Source organism: Scophthalmus maximus, chromosome 11, assembly GCF_022379125.1.
Source record: "Scophthalmus maximus strain ysfricsl-2021 chromosome 11, ASM2237912v1, whole genome shotgun sequence".
Classification (NCBI taxonomy): Eukaryota; Metazoa; Chordata; class Actinopteri; order Pleuronectiformes; family Scophthalmidae; genus Scophthalmus; species Scophthalmus maximus.
This window is the reverse complement of record NC_061525.1, coordinates 3,912,652-3,931,418: the sequence shown is the minus strand read 5'-3', so window position 1 is coordinate 3,931,418 and position 18,767 is coordinate 3,912,652. Positions and strand designations below refer to the sequence as shown.

The window sequence follows — 18,767 nt, the reverse complement described above, 5'->3', positions numbered from 1 at the left end:
TTCTGCGATAACCCCAGCGAGCACATCTAATTCGCTGATTCCTCCGGTGGGCGGGGCCACTCTCTCCTCTCCTCCGCTTCGGCGTCGCCTCCGCGCTCTCATTCGCACACACGCGGAGCCCGCCGACTCCGATGGACTAGCCGGAGGGCGCGGTGGCTCGGACTGCAACTGGGCTCGCGGGGACCCCGCCGGACCATGGCCGCCAAGGAAGACATCTACAGCAAAATCCTGCCGCGGAGGCTCCGGCAGAACCGGCCGGGCTCCGTGAAATGCGGCTCCAACCTGGACGTGCTGCTGTCCATGGGCTTCCCCAGACCGAGGGCGTGAGTAGCCGGACCGAAACACGGCGCGCGTCTGTGTGTGTGTGTGTGTGTGTGTGTGTGTGGAGAGGGGGAATGGCTGTACGCGTGTCGGAGAGGGGGGTACGGAGAGCCGGCAGGGGGACTGGGGGACGACGACGACATGGCCGGCGTCCGAAGCCCAGTGCCGGGTCTGTCGTGGTGGGAGTTGCGCTGGCGGACGGGTCCGACGCAGCATCACTTCCCCCGTTGTCGACTCGCTCTGCGCGCGGCTAGCTGCTGGTTGGCTGTCCGCAGCGCGTGCACGCGCTCGCGCTCGCTCGCGCACGCAAGTCAAGTATGCCGAACGCGATTAGCCAGAATTGTAAAAAAAAAAGTTCGAGAGCGTGTCCACTACAGGCATATGGTGGCGTCGCGCGGTCGAACGTCAAGTCGCAGTTGTCGATTTGAAAAGCTTCGCGAGAAGAAGCTGCACATGTGGACACATGTTTAGTTTTTTCGGAAACTTGTGTCACATGTTCAGTATCTGCCATGTTCACGAGGAGCTGTCATACATGTGAACTGTTCACAACATTGGCGTCAGGAGGATTCATGTCAAGTCATGACTCTCTCTCTGTGTGTGTGTGTGTGTGTGTGTGTGTGAGTGTGTGACAGTCACAGATTTCAGACCAGTAAATTGATTTAAAAAAAAAAAAGAAGCAGTGCACCCAGTTGAGAAAAAGCTGATATTGGATTTTGAAATATTGCAAGTCTATGTAACCCCTCCCCTCCCTCCGCTGCCGTTGCTGAATGGAGGGACTGTCCTTCGACTTGGCCAGATCAGTGAGTTCATATCTGTCCCGTCGGCCGCAGGCTCTCACTGTGAACGCGACACTGCAGCTGCACCACAGTTCTACTGGCGGGATTCTTCTTTTTTCGTTGGTCTCGTCGTGTCGGGAAATCGTCTGTGATATGTTCACGAGTTTTCCATGATGTCGGTTACCAGCCGGAGGAAGAAAGGTCAATGGTGTCAGCTCCGCTGTTCACACTACGTGACTGATCAGCGACAGGGGGGGGCAGGGGTCACACACCACGTGATCCCTCACCAGGAGAAATCCTCGACGAGTGTCTCTGGTCTCCAAAGTACGTTTTGTCGCGAAAACACACGCGAGAAGTGACACGGGAGGTCCTCCGTTCATTGGTAGGTCACACATAGCGCTCGAGTGCCGAGCAGCGAGCCCCGACTAGACGCCGATTTTCCCTCGGGCTCATAATCGTGTAGTGTGAACTCGACACGTAGAGGTTCTTGGTAAGGAATTTTGGATGCAGCCAGTGTTGGCTGATGCTTGTAGGATGCTGAGCTAATGTCCGCAGAGGCAATAGGCAAAAAAAACCCCCGTCATCTCAAACAACAACTTAATCCGACAATCGTCAGTCTCTTCTTCCTCAGCTTCCACGTACATCACACGTGCATTACCAACATAATTCGGTCGGTACCCTTAGATGCACAGACTTTGGTACCCAACCCCATACCATCTTTAAAGCTGGATGATTGAGTTTTTGGGTGGGGTTTGGCAGGACAAGTTCAAAATTCGACATTCACCTCTTCTATCATTTTATGGTTAATATAGCAAATGTGGTAGGAAACAATCACATACACAGCAGATACAGAGAAGCAACAAATACATGTATTCAGTGTGATTTACTCTTGGTTTTTTGGGGGGGAAATATATCTGTATCTATATCTCTTTATCTTAAGATGCTAAATGCTCCACTATGTTCACTGGCCAACCACTAACTGCATCTGCTGCTTGATGCAGAGCAGATAGTGTACTATGGGTTCATCAGAGGTCTTTTCTGAGTCTGATAATATTGAAAGATACTGTTATATTTTCCAAGGTATCAACTGGCCAGAACCAAAAAAAATTTAGAGCTGACAAAGTAAATATTTTTTTAAACAAGTGTGTGTTAAGAAATGTGATGAAAACCTGTATGTGCTGGGCAGGACATACAGGTAAAATCCTCTTTTAAATCCTCCCTGATGGACAAACTATGAAAAATGAATGCTGTGTCTAAACTGCCATGATATTGATTGTCATTGATTGTTTGAAATATACATCAATATTTTTTATATTTCTATAATAAGATAATATAGACAAGCCAAATAATGAGTCAAACTTTAAATGTAAAAAAACAAAACAGGGCATCACTTCCTGTGTACCAGAGCTTTTATCCAAGGAATCTCTGACTTCCGTTGATCAGAACGACCGATGGAAAAAAGCTTTCATAACTGGTCTGTGTTGTGTGGCATTAATTAGAGAAAGTAAACAAGCCTATTTTTGTCCATATTATTTGAAGTCGGCGGGGGGAAATCTCACAGGAATTCTCATTTTTCTTCGTTCATGCACCCAGCATTTGGAGTCTTTCCACCCCTTTCACCCATACAGATGTCACGCGTCAAGAGTGTTTAAGTGTTTGCGAGTGCGTGTGTGTGTCTCAGAGGAAGTGTGCTGCGGTTGGCTGAATGGACACAGCAGACGATGACAGGCCCCCTGGCTGGCCATTGCTGGCCTAGAACACACTCCCTCGGGGAAGCCTCTTTTATATCAGCCCACGGCTGCTTGGCTTGGACACAGACACTTATTAATTTCCTTTCTCTGGCTGTCTGCCTCTCTCTCCCTCTTTATTTTTTTATGTCAGGGGGTTGACCCACTAACATTCCTGACCAACTTCAGGTGTCCTGGTTCTGTTATGAAAGGATTATTTGTGTAGAAAGATTAAATGTATCTGCCGCTGCGCGTCATGCTGTTGTTTTGGTTTGGGGGCAGCGCCCACATGGCTGCCAGTGTATATAGTAGAGTTTCGTGATGTCAGTACACAAGTGCATGATTAATAGTACAGTTGTACAAACAGATTTTACTTTGGCAATGGATATTGATATTATATAGAACCAGGACTTGGTATTGAAGCTGAATACTTTTTGAGTATCGACCAAAATGTATGCTCAGCATGAATAAATTGTAAAGTGCCGAAAATTTAAATTTTAGTGATGTTTCATTCGCAAATCAATTATTTTCAAGGCCTCTTCGGTACAAATGAAGGGAACTGAGTTATTTGTATCTGTTTTGTTCACTGCCTGCCCTAAATGAATTCCCCTTTACACAGGGTCGTACTTGGAAACAAAAATTCAGCCTTGGACTCGGGCTTGGAAAGAAACAGAGCTCCCTTCAAAGAGCCGTAATTCCCACTGCTACTCTGAGGGAACTTTTTAAACTACTGAATATTTTATCAAGGCAAAGTTCTTTAACACTCGTGCTTATTTTCTGCTAGTTTGCCAATTCTTCATAAGGTCTTTTTGTCAAATACTCAGAGGACCAAAATAGAGAGGTTGTCATACACATCAGGAGTGTCACATTTTCAAAAATCAAGTTGAAGCAAAGTAGAACTAAGTAGAACTTAATTAAACCAATTATATAACAAAACATGTAACCTTATTCAAAGCACCTTATTTGCAGTCCCGCTGATGCTGTTCTTGAGTGACAAGCCAACGTTACTCTCTGGCGGTTGCAATCTACCAAGTCAACAAACCGCCTCATCCTAAGCTCCGATTTTTCCCATCTTTGTTATAGAAAACAAAATGTTTCCACACTCTTCCTCACTGATGGTGTGAGCAATGAATCACTAGTTTCTTCCACTTAGCCTAGTTAGATAGCATAGAGATCTAATGGTTCACTTTTAGGGTAACAAGTACAAACATGTAGGGCGTAGGGAGACAGCCGTTTCAGTAGAGCCCGACCAAAACCTGATATATTTTTCAGCAAGGCCCTTCGCTAGCTAATTAACTTACCATTAAAACCAAGTACCAACCCGCCGTGACGTCACCCATTGGTTTCTGAACTGCCATTTTGAAGCCTCCAGTTTAGCATTTTGGACACCACCATCTTGTTTCTTTGAAACCAGAAGTAACCATATTTGGAGGAGCGGGGGGCGGGCATCACTAAGAGCTCGTCCGCTGCTTGTCCATCCACATCTGCGACCTCCACCCGTTGGATTGAACTAGCCGTCAATCACAATGTATGCACGCCCCAGTGCATACCGTTCTTTATCGTCGATTTTACTCTAAAGGTGACCATATTTTACAAAATGAGCATCATGCTGTTTTGAAGAAGACCTTTAAACTAGAGATTGCACCATCAACTCCTCAGGAAAATGTTTACTGACGTTGTAAATCAAGTGAGAAGTAGAGTCATTTTCTGATAGAATTCTGTATGCCACTGGTTGCAAAAAGAAGTGAGAATACAGACTTCAGACTTCAGGCAGTTCCGCATTGGCTTCATTTTCCGGACGCAGTGACTACGTCCATTTTTATAGACAGTCTATGACTAAGACACTGTCTGACTCCCTGAATACTCAGACAGTGCTGGGTGGTGTTAACAATGGAGTCAGAGTGTGGTCTACTGGAAAAACTTCTGGGGACACCATTCCTTAATTACCCCAAGCAAGTTTTTCTGCATTTTCTTGTGTAAATTTTTTTTCTTGCTATATTGACACATTTCAGACAAAATATGTTCAGATACCAATGACTGTATGCCATCTTGGTCTTGAGATGTCATTTGGAGCCATAGTCTGTGCTGCAGGGCACGTGGAGTGGTCCCACTGATACATCCGCCCAGCCAATTACAGCTCAATCCCAGATTTTGATTGTGATGTTTTGGTGTGACCTCTTTTTTTATAGCATTAAATAACTAATTATAACTAAATATAGACTTGAACATACATCAGCATGATAAGAGCAACCTAAAATGAAAGAAAATCTCTTTGGGAAACTTTTATTTAGCATGCAGTCAGGGGGTTTTGGCTTCACTTTTGGGTTGTCCATCTTTATATATAATCATTGGCTTATTACGATGCGTTATATTGCTTATATTTACATTTATTAAATCTTAGGATATGATTCAATATGATGCATGTTTACAGCAGAATCAAAAATGTTCAAATGACACCTAGCTGTAGATAAGGCCGATATGTCAAGCTACAATTGATCGTGTTAAAAGCGTATGGGTACAGACATTGATGATTCATGGGTACAATTCTTGGGTGCCATTTAAGAAGTCTCTCCGCTCAGATAGGAATAAATAAATTCTATTGGAACACTTAATAATAAATCTATCTGCCTTAGATGAAAATTTAATTTGAGTTGTACTGTTGCTCAATAAGTTAGTTGTAAATTTCACAAAAGAATCATATCCAATCCAAAATCTATATGTCAAAGGATCACGGTCTCCAGTCAGTTTCTGTGCGTGATGCTGATAAATTTTTAAAAAATCAATCATTCTGTTATTAACAGTTGACATTTCCATCATATTGGAGCCAGGAAATGATGTCAGGTCTGCTGTGCATCAACTCCAGGTGAAATCACTCAGAAAACAATATCGATTGCGCACATTATTCTTCTCTCCGGAGAGATGAGGCTTCCAGCAAGTCACAAGGTGCATCTCTCTGACTTTGTAAATGACAGTCTTGCACATGTCAGCTACTAACTCTTAATGTAATGATAAATAATTCATGGAACAAACAGAGTCAAGCTAGTTTTTACAAGCCTAGCCTGCAAGCTGCTTAAACATCTGTTGGCACAGAACAAGAAAGAGAGAGTGTATCGTTGTTAATCTAATGAGATAGTTTCAGTTAGTATCACATCCAAGACAAAAAAAAAAAAAGTTTATTCAGGAAGACGGGAGTATGAGCAATCAGAACTTGCTCGAACAGTTTTGGTTATTTCACATGAGAGGTTGTCCAGTATTTCCACTGTGGTCCTTCTTGAAGAGAAGAGACATGTAGATGAAGAGAATGCGATGGAGATGGAGTCTGTGAACTTCTTACACTGTGTCTCACACAGCAGCCATTAGAGCAGCAGCTCCGGTGCTCTGTGTGTGTGCGCGCGTGCGTGCGTGCGTGCGTGCGTGCGAGCGAGTTCAGGGGGGACTTCAGGAAAGTGGATTTGGAGATCATAATGATGAGGTGTGACGCAGCCTGATTAGAAAAGCAGTACGCAGTACAGTATGGATGTTTAACATCACGTGCACTGACCGGTGCTGCTTCATGGTGAAACTTAGGTTCAGCTTGGTGTTGAAAAATACAACTAAATGGAGCAAACTATATATTAAAAATATGAGAAATGATCAACTTGACGGACCTGTCCAGGGTGTACCCTGGTATTGGGTCCTGCCAATGCCAGATGTAGATAATAGGGTTATACCAGCAGTGGTACAGATAATGGCTGGATGGTTGGATTATTAATTTATGGGTGTAAGGGAAAATATAAAGCTTCACACATTTCACTCTCCAATTGACTTAACTCAGAAAACAATTTATTGATGGGTTCAGTTTAGATTTTTGACTTGTCATTCATTCATTCATTCATTCATTCAGTTTTAAGTCTCCATAGCCAAATCAATCAATAAACAAGAGTAAATGCTGAGTAGATGAGTTCTAATTAGGTGACATGCACATTCATAGCTATGGTCAATTTATAGTCTCCAACTAATCTTACCCCAATCTGCATGTCTTTAGCCTGTGGGAGGGAGCCAGAGACCCCACGAATACACTGGGAGAACATGCAAACGCCACACAGAAAGGCCCTGGTTGGTCCAGGCTCCTAATGACTCTTGCTAGACCAATCGACTGGCTTTAATTACAGGTTTTTTTATTGCTCAGTCACGTAGGGTTGCAGTTGCAGAGGGAAAAATTAGATAGATAAGGATTGACTCTGTCTGAAGTATGATGGGATCAGTTTTATGAAGTTTTAATAATTAAAGTTAGTTCTCTGTTTAAAAAAAACTTTTAAAGCTGTGAAAATCGGACTGAATGGGCATTGCAGCGTTTCGGATGAATGTTCCAATGCAGTATTTATTCACCTTAAGTGTTAGAGATCCACGGGACAACGTGTAACCTGTGTGATATTGCTGGTGCGGCCTCATTTTAGCTCAGCATACAGTTGTTGTCAGTTTATGAAGTAAGATTCCAAGTTACTAAGCTCTGTCAGATGGACACCCACTCACTTCCTGTGTAGATAATGTGTTATTTGTTTCTTTTTTGGTTTTTTTTACGACTGACATTCTGGTCTGTATACTGTCACACTGAGAACTGTAATGCAAAACTTATGTGTCCTCTGTGCCTGCCTCTGAAAACATTGTGACACATGAACACCCAGCCTATTTGCATTTAGTGTGCCATATATGCGCTGGGCCCTCCTCTGTGCTGATTTTCTACCGTTTCACTACAGCTGTCAACAGAGGAAATGTATTTTCTGTATAGCTCAGCTCAAAAGCGTTGCATATTTGCTGATTTGTAAGGAGGAAAAGAAAATGTCTACATACAGTATGTGGTTTTAAGTCTGCTACATCTGCGAGAGCTGCATATAGAATATCCCAGCAATGGGAACGCTAAAGTGCTATGGAGTTGGTAACTCTCATGAATTATTGAGTCACCCCCCCCCATCCCCCCCCTTTTTTTTTTTGAATCCCAGCACCTTTGAAATGCAGATGAATATGAGCTTATTCTGAAGATTTCCATTCCACAAATTGGCTATCGGCTCTTTGGGACCATGCGAAGACGGTTGTAAAATCGTAACGATTGTACCTATTATTGCATTTGTTGTGTCATCATTATACGTCTGCCTCGGTGGGGAGCCTCTAACAAGGTCATATAAATGTCATTAGTCTCCTTCCTGAAACAGGAGAGGCGCATCACTGGCTGCGTATAGCTTCCGTCGGTCACTGGTGCACTTCCACTGCAGCTTGGTGATCATATCAGGGTTCATTTGAAGCTCTGTCCGGAAGCAGGGAAACAGTCAGCGCTATCAGATTATGGGGCCATTGTCTCCACTCAGATATCTTAAAGTGGCGGTATGAAATTCAAGGTAGTGTGTAACTGCTGAGTTTGCCTTACGAATTACCTGCAATCAATTGTCCTTCCTAAAAAAAAAAGAATGAACTAATCATAGTTTGTTTAAAAAACTTATTTTACCGTAATTCTTGGACTATAAGCCGCGCCTTTTTCCCCCATTTTTCGACCCTGCGCCTCATATAACGGTGCGGCTAATCTATGGATTTTTACAGCTAACGGCCACTAGGGGACCTCCTAAATCTAACTGGTTACAGTCCACCAACTCTAACTCTACGGGCTCTATGACCGCGGACCGCGGTCCACGGTTAAAGCAGCGAAAAGCAACTTTCGCTCAAGTTTGCGAGTGGATCCTGATGGCGCGGAGGAGTGTCAAAACATCCACGATCACCGACGGGTTCCGAAAGGCCGGACCGCTGCGTGATGAAGAGGAGGACGCCGCCACAGGCTCAGCTGAGGCCCTTCAGAGGCGGTTCGATTCCGACAGTGACGAAGAGGAGCTCGTTGGTTTTGAGAGCGACAACGAAGGAGAGAGGAGAGTGGCTGACGAAGCCACCCTGAGCCTGGTCGTTTCCGACGCTGAAGATGAGGACTTTGGTGGTTTTAGTACGTTACGCAAATATGCAACTTGTTTGTTGAAATGTTAATAAATGGGAGCTTCCTCAAGCAGCCATCTCTTTCCCGACAATCCCCTCTGTGCACGGACTCTTACATATGGTAATTAACCATTAAAACACCGGCGGCTTATAGTCCAGTGCGGCTTATTGATGTACAAATCATTAAATTTAGCTGCTGCGGCTTAAACTCCGGTGCGCCTTATAGTCCGGAAATTACGGTACTGCCTTATTCTATAGACAATTTCTTGCCTGTCGTATATTGTGCTTAATTCCTTGGGTGCTTGGTCCTGGAGGTCCATAGTGACCCACAGTTTTCATCCGGCTCTTCTTTTTGTGTTTGACTTCTGTGTTTATTCGAACCTCAGTCAACGTGGAAGAGTACGATGGTGATATGACATTCCTGCATATATTAATGTGTGGAAGGTCTCCTCTTCACTTGACACAGATCAGAGGTTTTCCCTCTTGTCAGAGAGGCGGTGGCTTCCCTGGACACTTGTGTCATGTGCTTTTTGTACGCCATGTATAATTCACTGTCTGTTCCCGCACTGCACTTTGCGACATTTTTACGTTTATCAAAACATCCACTTTTTCCACGTTTGCCAATCCCAAAAACGTTTTTTTGCAGTATTTTGAAATCGTTCCAATTTCTGGCGTTTCCTCTCCGATTTTTTTACGCACAAATTGATAATGTGTAGCATAAGAAATGGATGGAAAAATGACATACGTGACCCATACGCATCCCCGGTTCTTTGTGTTTCCAGTTTAGGGCTGGGTTGTTGGACTGGTTGTAGTCGCAGTCAGATTTGTGATAAATGGCTGATATCAGTCCCACGTATCTGTCCAACCCTCGGTTAGCAGCTCCCAGGACAGCTGCCTGCCTACAGTTGCTGTGCCAGCAGCTGGTTTCACATGTAGGCCTGGAGGCTGCTGGGATTGACAGCTGTCCTCTGCAAACCCCCCCCCCCCAACCACAGCACTAAACAGCACCAACATCTCTCTGCTCAGCTCAGGACTTTGACGATATGTTTGTCAGAAATAATGTGACCAGAGCTGAACCCCAGCAACAAGGAGCCGCTAAATGTATCAGAGCTCAAAAGGAAGCATGAAGATGTCTTACCTCTGACAGACAGATGTTGGAGGGTTTTTTTCGTGTGGAAAATTGAGAAAATGTTAAAGGTGACATAATATGCAAAAATCACCTTTTCGGTGTTTGTGCACATAAATGTGCGTGTCTGTGGAGCCTGCCGGCCCACAAACTGCGAAAAAAGACCACCCTTTTTGACATGCGTGTCATTTCCTACACATTTTGAAATTGGTTGACCAATCACAACAGACTGGGCCATCAGGCCAATCAGAGGAATGGACAGTATGAGAACACTGACGCCCTTGTAAACCTTTTCAAGTGGTAACCCAAATTAAAAGTATGAACCTGAATATGAGCAAAATATGTCACCTTTAACAATCAAAAATGCAATCAAATTTATTAATTTAGTGTATGAGGCTTTTGATGTCTACAATTTTACAACACATACTGTATGTACTATGGATAAAAGAAGCAAATCACTGTCTTTTCAAGTCTGTTGGAGTTGTGGGGGATTCTGTTCATTCTCACCTGGCGGCACAACTGCTGGTTGTGTTAGACTCTCAGAGTCAAACTTGTCTGTGGCAGATGAAAAGGAGGTCAGGTCAAGAGGATGATTAGTGTTTCAGAGACTGCAGCACAATGGGAATTGGTTGCTCATAAATGGGGGAAATGGTTCAAGTAGATTAATCTTTTTTCTTTGTGCAAAATCACAGTAATACAAATGTAAAGATAGAACTGCTGGAGCTGCTCTAAAATGAGATGATGGATGGATGGATGGATATAGGCCATACAAATCTGTGAGAAAAACAGAATTTTGAATGAACTGTTGCCTTCAGTCCGCAGTGTAACCTAACTGAACATTTTGACTGATTGTAAGATCAGTCAACAGTTCTTCTTCAAAGTGAGAGTCTGGGGTTTAATAATGGAAGGAACCGGAGTCAGCTAAGCTGTGGCGGTTTTGTCCAGCTGCCACCACGACACAGAAGATCTCTTCTTTTTTTTCTTTCTTTTTGTTTTTGCAACTGAGAGAAAAGTTTCTCTGTAAACGTGCAGATAAACTGCAGCATGCTGACCTCTTTCTCACTGTGATCTGCAAATCTTGTTCTCTTAGGTGTGAATTCATCTGGCCAGATATGGCTTTAATCCTATCTCATAATCATTCAAATTATGGAGGGAAAAAAACCCAGACAACACTTTCATTGTATTAGCACATCTTTGTGTTTTTCTTCAAGTCATTTTATTCCTAACCACAAACTAGAAAAATAACTTGATATTCATTTAATACGAAAATCCCACTCATGTTACCGTAACGTGTAAAAGACCCTGACAAAGCACATTTTCAAGGTCTATCTAATTTTTAAACTACCTATGTCGTTGATGGTTTCAGTGTTGACATGTCCTTGAATTCTGTCCAGTTTTTTTAGTTAAACCTTCTAAAATGTCCCCAAATCTTGATGCAGACCCCCACTCATGCAGTGTTATTTAATATGAATAACCCTACCTCCAAAATTCTTTCTTATGTGCATCCCTTTACATTTCAAATGTTGAGATAACACCGTCTTAACTTTGCGCTCTTCTTTGAAAGCCCACGGCATCATTATGTATTGGTACAAATGAATTATTGCAGGAGTAATGCTGGGTGGATGGTGTGGTCTGCAGGGGCCTTAACAGACTGTTCTTGTATCTGTTCCCTGATGAGACTGTTCTACCTTTATTCAAGAAGAAACTTCAGCACAAGGAAGGATCATGTCAGCGTCTTATTATAAAGTTATGAAAACAGAGATATTTCTTTTCTTGTCGAGATATAAAATTGAACACTATGAACACGTGATTTATGTCTCTAGCAGAACATACTTCTGCAGAAAATGGAAACTTTCAGAGAACTATTACTAAAAGATGATGATGAAATGATGGTGAAAAGTGACTTCACATACGACAGGAGAGGCTTTTTTTCCTGTATTGTGCATGTCCTTGTGTGGTTGGCGCCTGGACGGCACTCACCAAGGTTATGCATTTTTTTTTTTACATTTACCCACGATGTGTTTTGACATGGGCATTTTTGACTCTGACGTGTCCTTTGCCATGCGTGTTTTAACTCAGAGGGGTTCTTCTCTAGGCCGTATGACTGTTTTCTGACTTGTCTTTTGCATGTCTGGACTCTTGTCTTGTCTCGTGGGTGTGTTTACCCGGGGTGTAGTCAACCAAAGAAAATCTTGCTCTACTGAAATCGCACCTACTCTTCAACCAATCAGTTGGTTGCAGGGATAAAAAATAAATCACGTTCACGTCATGCACGTCCTCTCTAGATTTAGTAGATTTACCTGGTGGCCTTTTTTTTTTTTTTATCCTAAATGAATAATAAATAAACTTAACAAATGAGGGTAGACTCCCCCTCCAGCCACCAAAAAGTGAAATCATCAACAATAACAAAGAGAGAGACAAGACAGCCTCTCTCCAAAAGCGCATCCTGCCCCTTTAACTGGCACTACGAACAACACTAACACAGGGGTCTTGAGCGCGCGTCAGCCTGGCTGTGTGGGACAGAGGGTTGGTTCGCCCACGGTAATGCCAAGGTTTACCCAGTACAGGTCTGACGGGCTGCCAGGCCCAGAATCCCTGCTGGGCCCAAAAAATATATGTTTTAAAGAACAAAATTTAAAAAATAACATCAACAAAATAACGAAAAAATCACACAAGCTATCAATTAATTTGGAAGTCAAGATAGGTATGTGTGGGGCTGTTCCAAAATGTGAGTCAAACTCTGGCCCCTTGTCTGGGCAACATTTGATGGGATGCATCAAAGCGTAGGGCAGTTTATTTAATACGAGTGTTACTGTTAATAGATATATAAGTGTATTCGTGTAATACCCTGGTTGTCTATTAGAAAGAATGTTCAAAGTCTTCAACTATGAGCATAACGCACCAGCTCTCTGCAGCTGCAGTCCAGGTTTCTCTCCAGACACCAGCATCAGCCCTCACTACCATCACTATTCAACGCTGTGTTGCTCTCGAACCAGCTCCCAATGTCTGCTGCACATTTTGAAAATTCTTTTTTCTCTTTCCCAGTCGCCCTGTGCAAACAAAATTCTTAAACCATGCAGCTGCCTGGTGGGATGAGAGCAGAGACTCTGCGTCCGCTCTGTTGGTGCACAATCAGGGTGAAATCAGACTGTTCTGGGTTTTCTTTCATAAACACTGATAAAAGTGGAATGTGTCCTTGTCCCATGCTCCTTTTGTCGCTGTCAGAGGGCCCCCCTGTCTTTCTTTTTAACACACACACACACACACACACACACAAACACAACTAATCTGTGAACACAGTTGCTGTTTTATTTTGTTTTTGTAACAGGGGGCACTACGGGGTTGAAGGGATCAGGAACTAAAGTAGATTTGATGCGGGAGTTAATCCCAATTTTTTTTTGTGTGTGTGTTTATTCACATTCACTATTTCAGCTTGTACTTGTTTGCTGCTGCTGCTGGTGTGTGTGTGTGTGTGTGTGTGTGTGTGTGTGTGTGTGTGTGTGTGTGTGTGTGTGTGTGTGTGTGTGTGTGTGTGTGTGTGTGTGTGTGTGTGTGTGTGTGTGTGTGTGTGTGTGTGTGTGTGTGTGTGTGTGTGTTTTCAGTGATGACTGAGCCATCTGTGCCTGTAGTACCTTTGCCAATGCAGTGACTGGAGCAGCTCCAGCAGCCGGCTTCCTCCAGCTCCTGCCGTCTGCCCTCACGCCCAACTTTGCTGGGCCTCGACAGGAAGCTCCTCCATATTGGACCGGCTTCCTGCTCCGTTCTCCCTCCCGCTGTGCTCCAGTAATCCTGCTGGAAGACTGGATTGAAAGGATTGTCGGAGGAAAATGGATCTGGAGACACATTTAATTACAGGCATGATTGGACGTGGTTACTGCTGCCGTCATTGAATCTTTCCTTTGACCAGAGAGTAAATGCTGGTTGGACTGAATTTCAAACCACTGCAATGTGTTTAATCAGTGAACACATTTTAATTTGTTCTTCCTGCACCTGTTGTTTTCAATTTCAAATTCAGGAGCTTAGGCATCAGAGTATGAAGCGTCTGCAGTTTCCTGAGACCCAGGATGACCAAGCTGATAAAACACAGCTCCTGTATGACTGCACTTCAATTCTGATGTTACATGATATCTAATCTGTTGCTTTGTGTAAAGCCAGCTGCTGTATCTTGACAGGGAAACCAGCTCAGCCTTTCACGACGAGGTACTCACGCATTCTGGATAAGGCTTTTTTTATGTTAACAGAAAGACCATTAGACGTATTCAACGTCAATACTGAGAAATGCATCACTGCAAGAGACGCTTTCCAAATTAGTTATCCAATAATACACACAGGGTAACAGAATATTTTAGATTCCGCTTGTGCTTCAGGAACCATTGCTTTGGGATTATGAGAAAGAGAAAGGCAATAGCAAAGCTTTCGAAATAGAACTGATCTAAAGTTTCCTCTCAGTTACACAGAAGCAGAAGAATACCCATGCTAATAAATAAGTACACATAACTATGTATTTACTAAAAGTCGTAATTACAGAATACCTCACTATGTCTCGGTGATAGCTTGCAATGTTTAAATTAATATATTTTTTCATGTTCCATTTTGACATTAAAAAACAAAAGACATTGGCTGGAAGTATCAAATATGGACAGTTTCAGTTTGACCCCACCCGCCCTCAAAAACCATCATCATATTGAACCGTAGATATTATTCTGTCTACGAAGGCAGAAAATGGAATCTGTTAAATGTCCCATCAGTATCTGTGCTTAAACTTGTTTTCTATATTAATTATAAATTTGAAACAATTTTCCATGTAAGTGTGCTTCATTCCAGACTTCAAGAGAGCATCCACGTCCTCAAACGGCTGAAAAAGTTTATTTTTGAAAACTAATTGTGTACTGCTTATTGATTCAGAAGTAGAAGATGAGGACCTGTGAATGTTGTGAGCCCTAAATATAAACCCAAAGTAAATTTGAATCTCTATTTATGTAGATAGATAAAAGCATATTATTGATGATTGCAGTATATTTATGTAATAACTGAATCAGGCTTCTAGTGCGTGACTGACCTGAGTCGACGCAGCGTCAATACACTGGTGAGATCAATATACATATTTAGCTGTTAGACGCCAGTAGGATTGAATATCAGAAATGTTTGTTCTGCTGTTGAACAATGCGTCTCAGTAATCCCTGGAGGGCGTAGTCATGCTCATGTTCAAATGATCAGGTGATAATGCTGCGAAGAAGTGCATCTAATCCCATTTTTTCCATTCTATTTTTTTAATGCATCGGAACCACTGAACCAGATTGTTAGTCTCTAAAACGTTTTTTTCAACTGTCATTCTAATAACCTTATATATCTACTGACATTTTATAATGACTTGCAGTGTCACGCCTCTTCATAACGGAAGATTGCTCATCGAAGAAAAAAAAATCCGTTTCACGTGGCATATGTTCCTTGTACATATACGCTGCTCTGCCGTGACCCTAATTCAGCACATGTAGCATGTCAGAGCCTTCGCACATGAGCTTCCATATGCTGCGTGGGTTGAGAACAATTGTGTTTTGTAGCGCTCCAGTTCCTAGGAATATGTTTTACTGATGTGCGGTGACGTGTAAGTAAACGTGTTTAGATGGTTTGGACTGTAAAATGTAGATGAATGAACACGCCAGACACTCTTAATGTACCATGCATGAACAACTGTTGGTTTGTTTACACACAAATCCATTTTCACCGAAATCATATCTGGAGGATGGAACTGAAAAACACATTAGTTCCCCAATTTGCCACAGTCTTCCTGTTTCATAATTACTGCACTTAATTTTGAATTGGCAAAGTTTTAATGCACGGCAGCTTTCAGTGAGTATTAACCAGGGTTGCAACAGTATGAGATTTTTCCAGGTATGAAAACCGAAACATTTGACAATGTCTGCGTGTATGTGATGGAGAAGAAAGTAGTCACTTTCTTTACCAAAGTCCTAATTCCACACTGTAAAAGTTATTATCTTACAAGTAAAATTTACTGCATTTTAAATGTTAAATTAAAATTAGATGTGTAAATATTATAATAAAGATATATTTTTAGTATTCAAATCATCAAGGCTACTACTGCTGTAGTTGGATGAGGTGCGATGAGGTTTTTTTTAATGAGACTGCAAATCATAATTATTTTCACAACAAATTAATCTGTTGATAGTTTTTCTCCATTTTGGGGTTTTAGTAAAAACCTCGAAAATAGTGAGAAATTATGTCACGAGTGCTCTGAACCATCATTGAAATAGTTGTCGAAACAGCTGTGTGTGTGTGTGTGTGTGTGTGTGTGTGTGTGAGAGAGTGTGAGAGAGACACATGTCAGCCTGAGGAGCTAGGAAAGTTTGTATTTTTTTTTTATGGGGTCGGTGTGTCTGTAAGTCAGAGGTTCCAATGAGAGATGTACAATGACCAGAATCTGTGGTGTGGAAAATAATTTCGATAGCGCATTTTATCCTCGCCGTTTAATTGCTGGCATGTGTCTATTTGTCAGGGATTAAAGTTAGAAACATTATACATCTTTATACGTCTTCGCAGAAGGATGGTGTTCTCCAAGATCCTTCACTCCCCCTTCTTGCAGCCACTTTGCATCCATGTTCAAATTTGGGTTCATTCAGTTTCTTTTTAGGGAGATAGAGATGATCACTTTTGTGCCCCTGTCATTTTCTTTGTGTGTGTGTGTGTGTGTGTTGTGTGTGGTCCATTTGTTTGCATTTTTTTAATACTAGTAATATGCAAATGTGCAGGGTGTGATTCATCAATTTTCATAGCATGGCATACGGTATACCTTGAAACTGGGATGCCGCTGCAACCCACGAACACACGTATCAAGGTGTGATAAAGGGCCAGCATTTAACTGGTTCATTGGTGAGTAAACAGTAAAGTGCATTCTCCACTCTTGTCCCTGGTGGTCTCAGAAGAATGAGCTTGTCTTTAAGTGTGCACATTAATTATATGATGCACCCCGAGTCTTGTCTTTATCCATTTTCTTCGTGAGCTGCTCGTGAGCTCTTAAGCGCTGGAGCAGAGTTGTGTGAACTGTGTCGCGTGTTCCGTCACACAACCACAACCTGTTCAATCGGTTATTGCTCAGCGTATGAATCCCTGAGCCAGTTAACCTTCAGCGTGTGAACTTACTTCTGCCCTTCAACCCATGAGTGGGTTAGCTGAGATCGCAGTGTAATGCTGCTTTTAATTTGAAAAGGGCTTCACGCACAATGAGGAGCCACAAGAGAACGGTCGCCCCAACTGTGAAACTGGCACACAGCTTTTCAGCTCCTCTTAGTTTATTGCATTTGATTATCGGGGCAGCGAAACTGACATCGTCATTTAATCTCGACACTGCTGGCCACTGTTTGCAGCAAATAAGAGAGTGAATGTTTGTGTGTGTGAGTGTGGCGTCCGTCGTCTTTCTTCAGCAAGGACCAAATTGGTGTAAGGTGCTGGGAGGACAAACCGCTCAGAAATGAGTTGTGGAAAGTGGTGCTTATTGTTTCCCCGAAGACGCCAACAAAAGCCTCTAAACCCAGAGTCCCCCTTCCACCATTAACAGCACACAGGCTAAATGTCCTCCTCTCACTGCCGAGCAGATTAGAGTTTCAGCTCCTCAGACGTGTCCTGGAGGCTGAGCTGGCCCACGAGCGCAAGTCATTTCACCGCAAAGCCAGAGCTTAACTCCTCATTAGCTCGATCAAAATCCGTATAATGCTCTCGTCACGTTTGATCTCTGCTAAGAATGTTATATTGTGTCGCGGTTCAATTGTGATGTGTATATGCTGTGTAGTTTGTAAGAAAATGTTTTGATTATGTAAAGTGTGAAACATTCCAGCACGCACAACGCGATCATCCGTGCAGGAATCTGAACGCGTCCATAATTTCATCTATTCCTAATGCGTTATGCATTGAGTGTGTTTCCATGTAACGTCTCGAAATTCTGTCAAGGAGAAAAAAAACTACATTCTGAAGAAGAAGAAGACGATTCATATTCAAAATTGTCATGGCTATCAGCAGCTTAAATCCCCCAAAAATATCTGAGTGGGGATTTGTGCAGCAGTCAATAAACCAGTTTGAGCTTAAGTGTAGTGTAGTGTGTGTGTGTGTGTGTGTGTGTGTGCGTGTGTGTGCGTGTGTGTGCGTGTGTGTGTGTGTGTGTGTGTGTGTGTGTGTGTGTGTGTGTGTGTGTGTGTGTGTGTGTGTGTGTGTGGCAACTGGAGACTCCCTGGAACAATGTACAGTAAAGCAGGAAAAAAGATTATCAGTTCTATTATTGTGAGGACGGAAGTTTGAATCCCCATCTGCCACGCACAGCACAATGCTGGCTCAGTATAGAAACAAAGTCTCTGACAAAAACAAACGCACGCTGGATCTGCCAACACAACCAGAGCAGCCCTAAGACAACCCGTCCACCCCCCTCAGTAACGAACATGGGACAGAGCAGAGGACACTTTCTGACACCGCCTCATGTCGGGCTAAACGCAGGGACATCGTGTGGTGAATGACAAACTCTTAATTATATTTAGAGTAGGGCCTATAGTTTACCTTTCTGCCTGACCTGCTCTATGTCTGTCATATAAATAAACGCATGTTAAAAACACCATATACCAAGTATATGTTAAATTATACAGTAAGTGCTGGCGCCCTTTTTCAAAACATTTCTGCACGTTTGTATTTTCATATCATCAGAACAAAATTGCCAGATTAAATTCAGGTAACAGAAAGTTATTACTCGCACAGTAGCTCACTGTGAATGTATTGAAATTCACTCGTGACAACACTAGATATTCACTTTAACAAGAATCGTTTATGCTCGTTGTTGTCGTCGTAACCAGGCTGGATGACACGATC

The 18,767-nt window shown here is 42.7% G+C and overlaps 1 protein-coding gene across 2 annotated transcripts in view; it reads left to right on the top strand.

The window, feature by feature from the left end:
- Window positions 1–91: 91 nt before the first annotated feature.
- LOC118299112 (ubiquitin-associated and SH3 domain-containing protein B-like) overlaps window positions 92–18,767 on the top strand; it is a 40,617-nt gene continuing 21,941 nt past the window's right edge. For both annotated transcript variants that reach the window (XM_035622562.2, XM_047335462.1), the window contains exon 1: window positions 92–323. In XM_035622562.2, coding sequence (XP_035478455.2) covers window positions 196–323 — 128 coding nt within the window. In that variant the 5' untranslated portion in view covers window positions 92–195. The remainder of the gene's footprint in view (window positions 324–18,767) is intronic.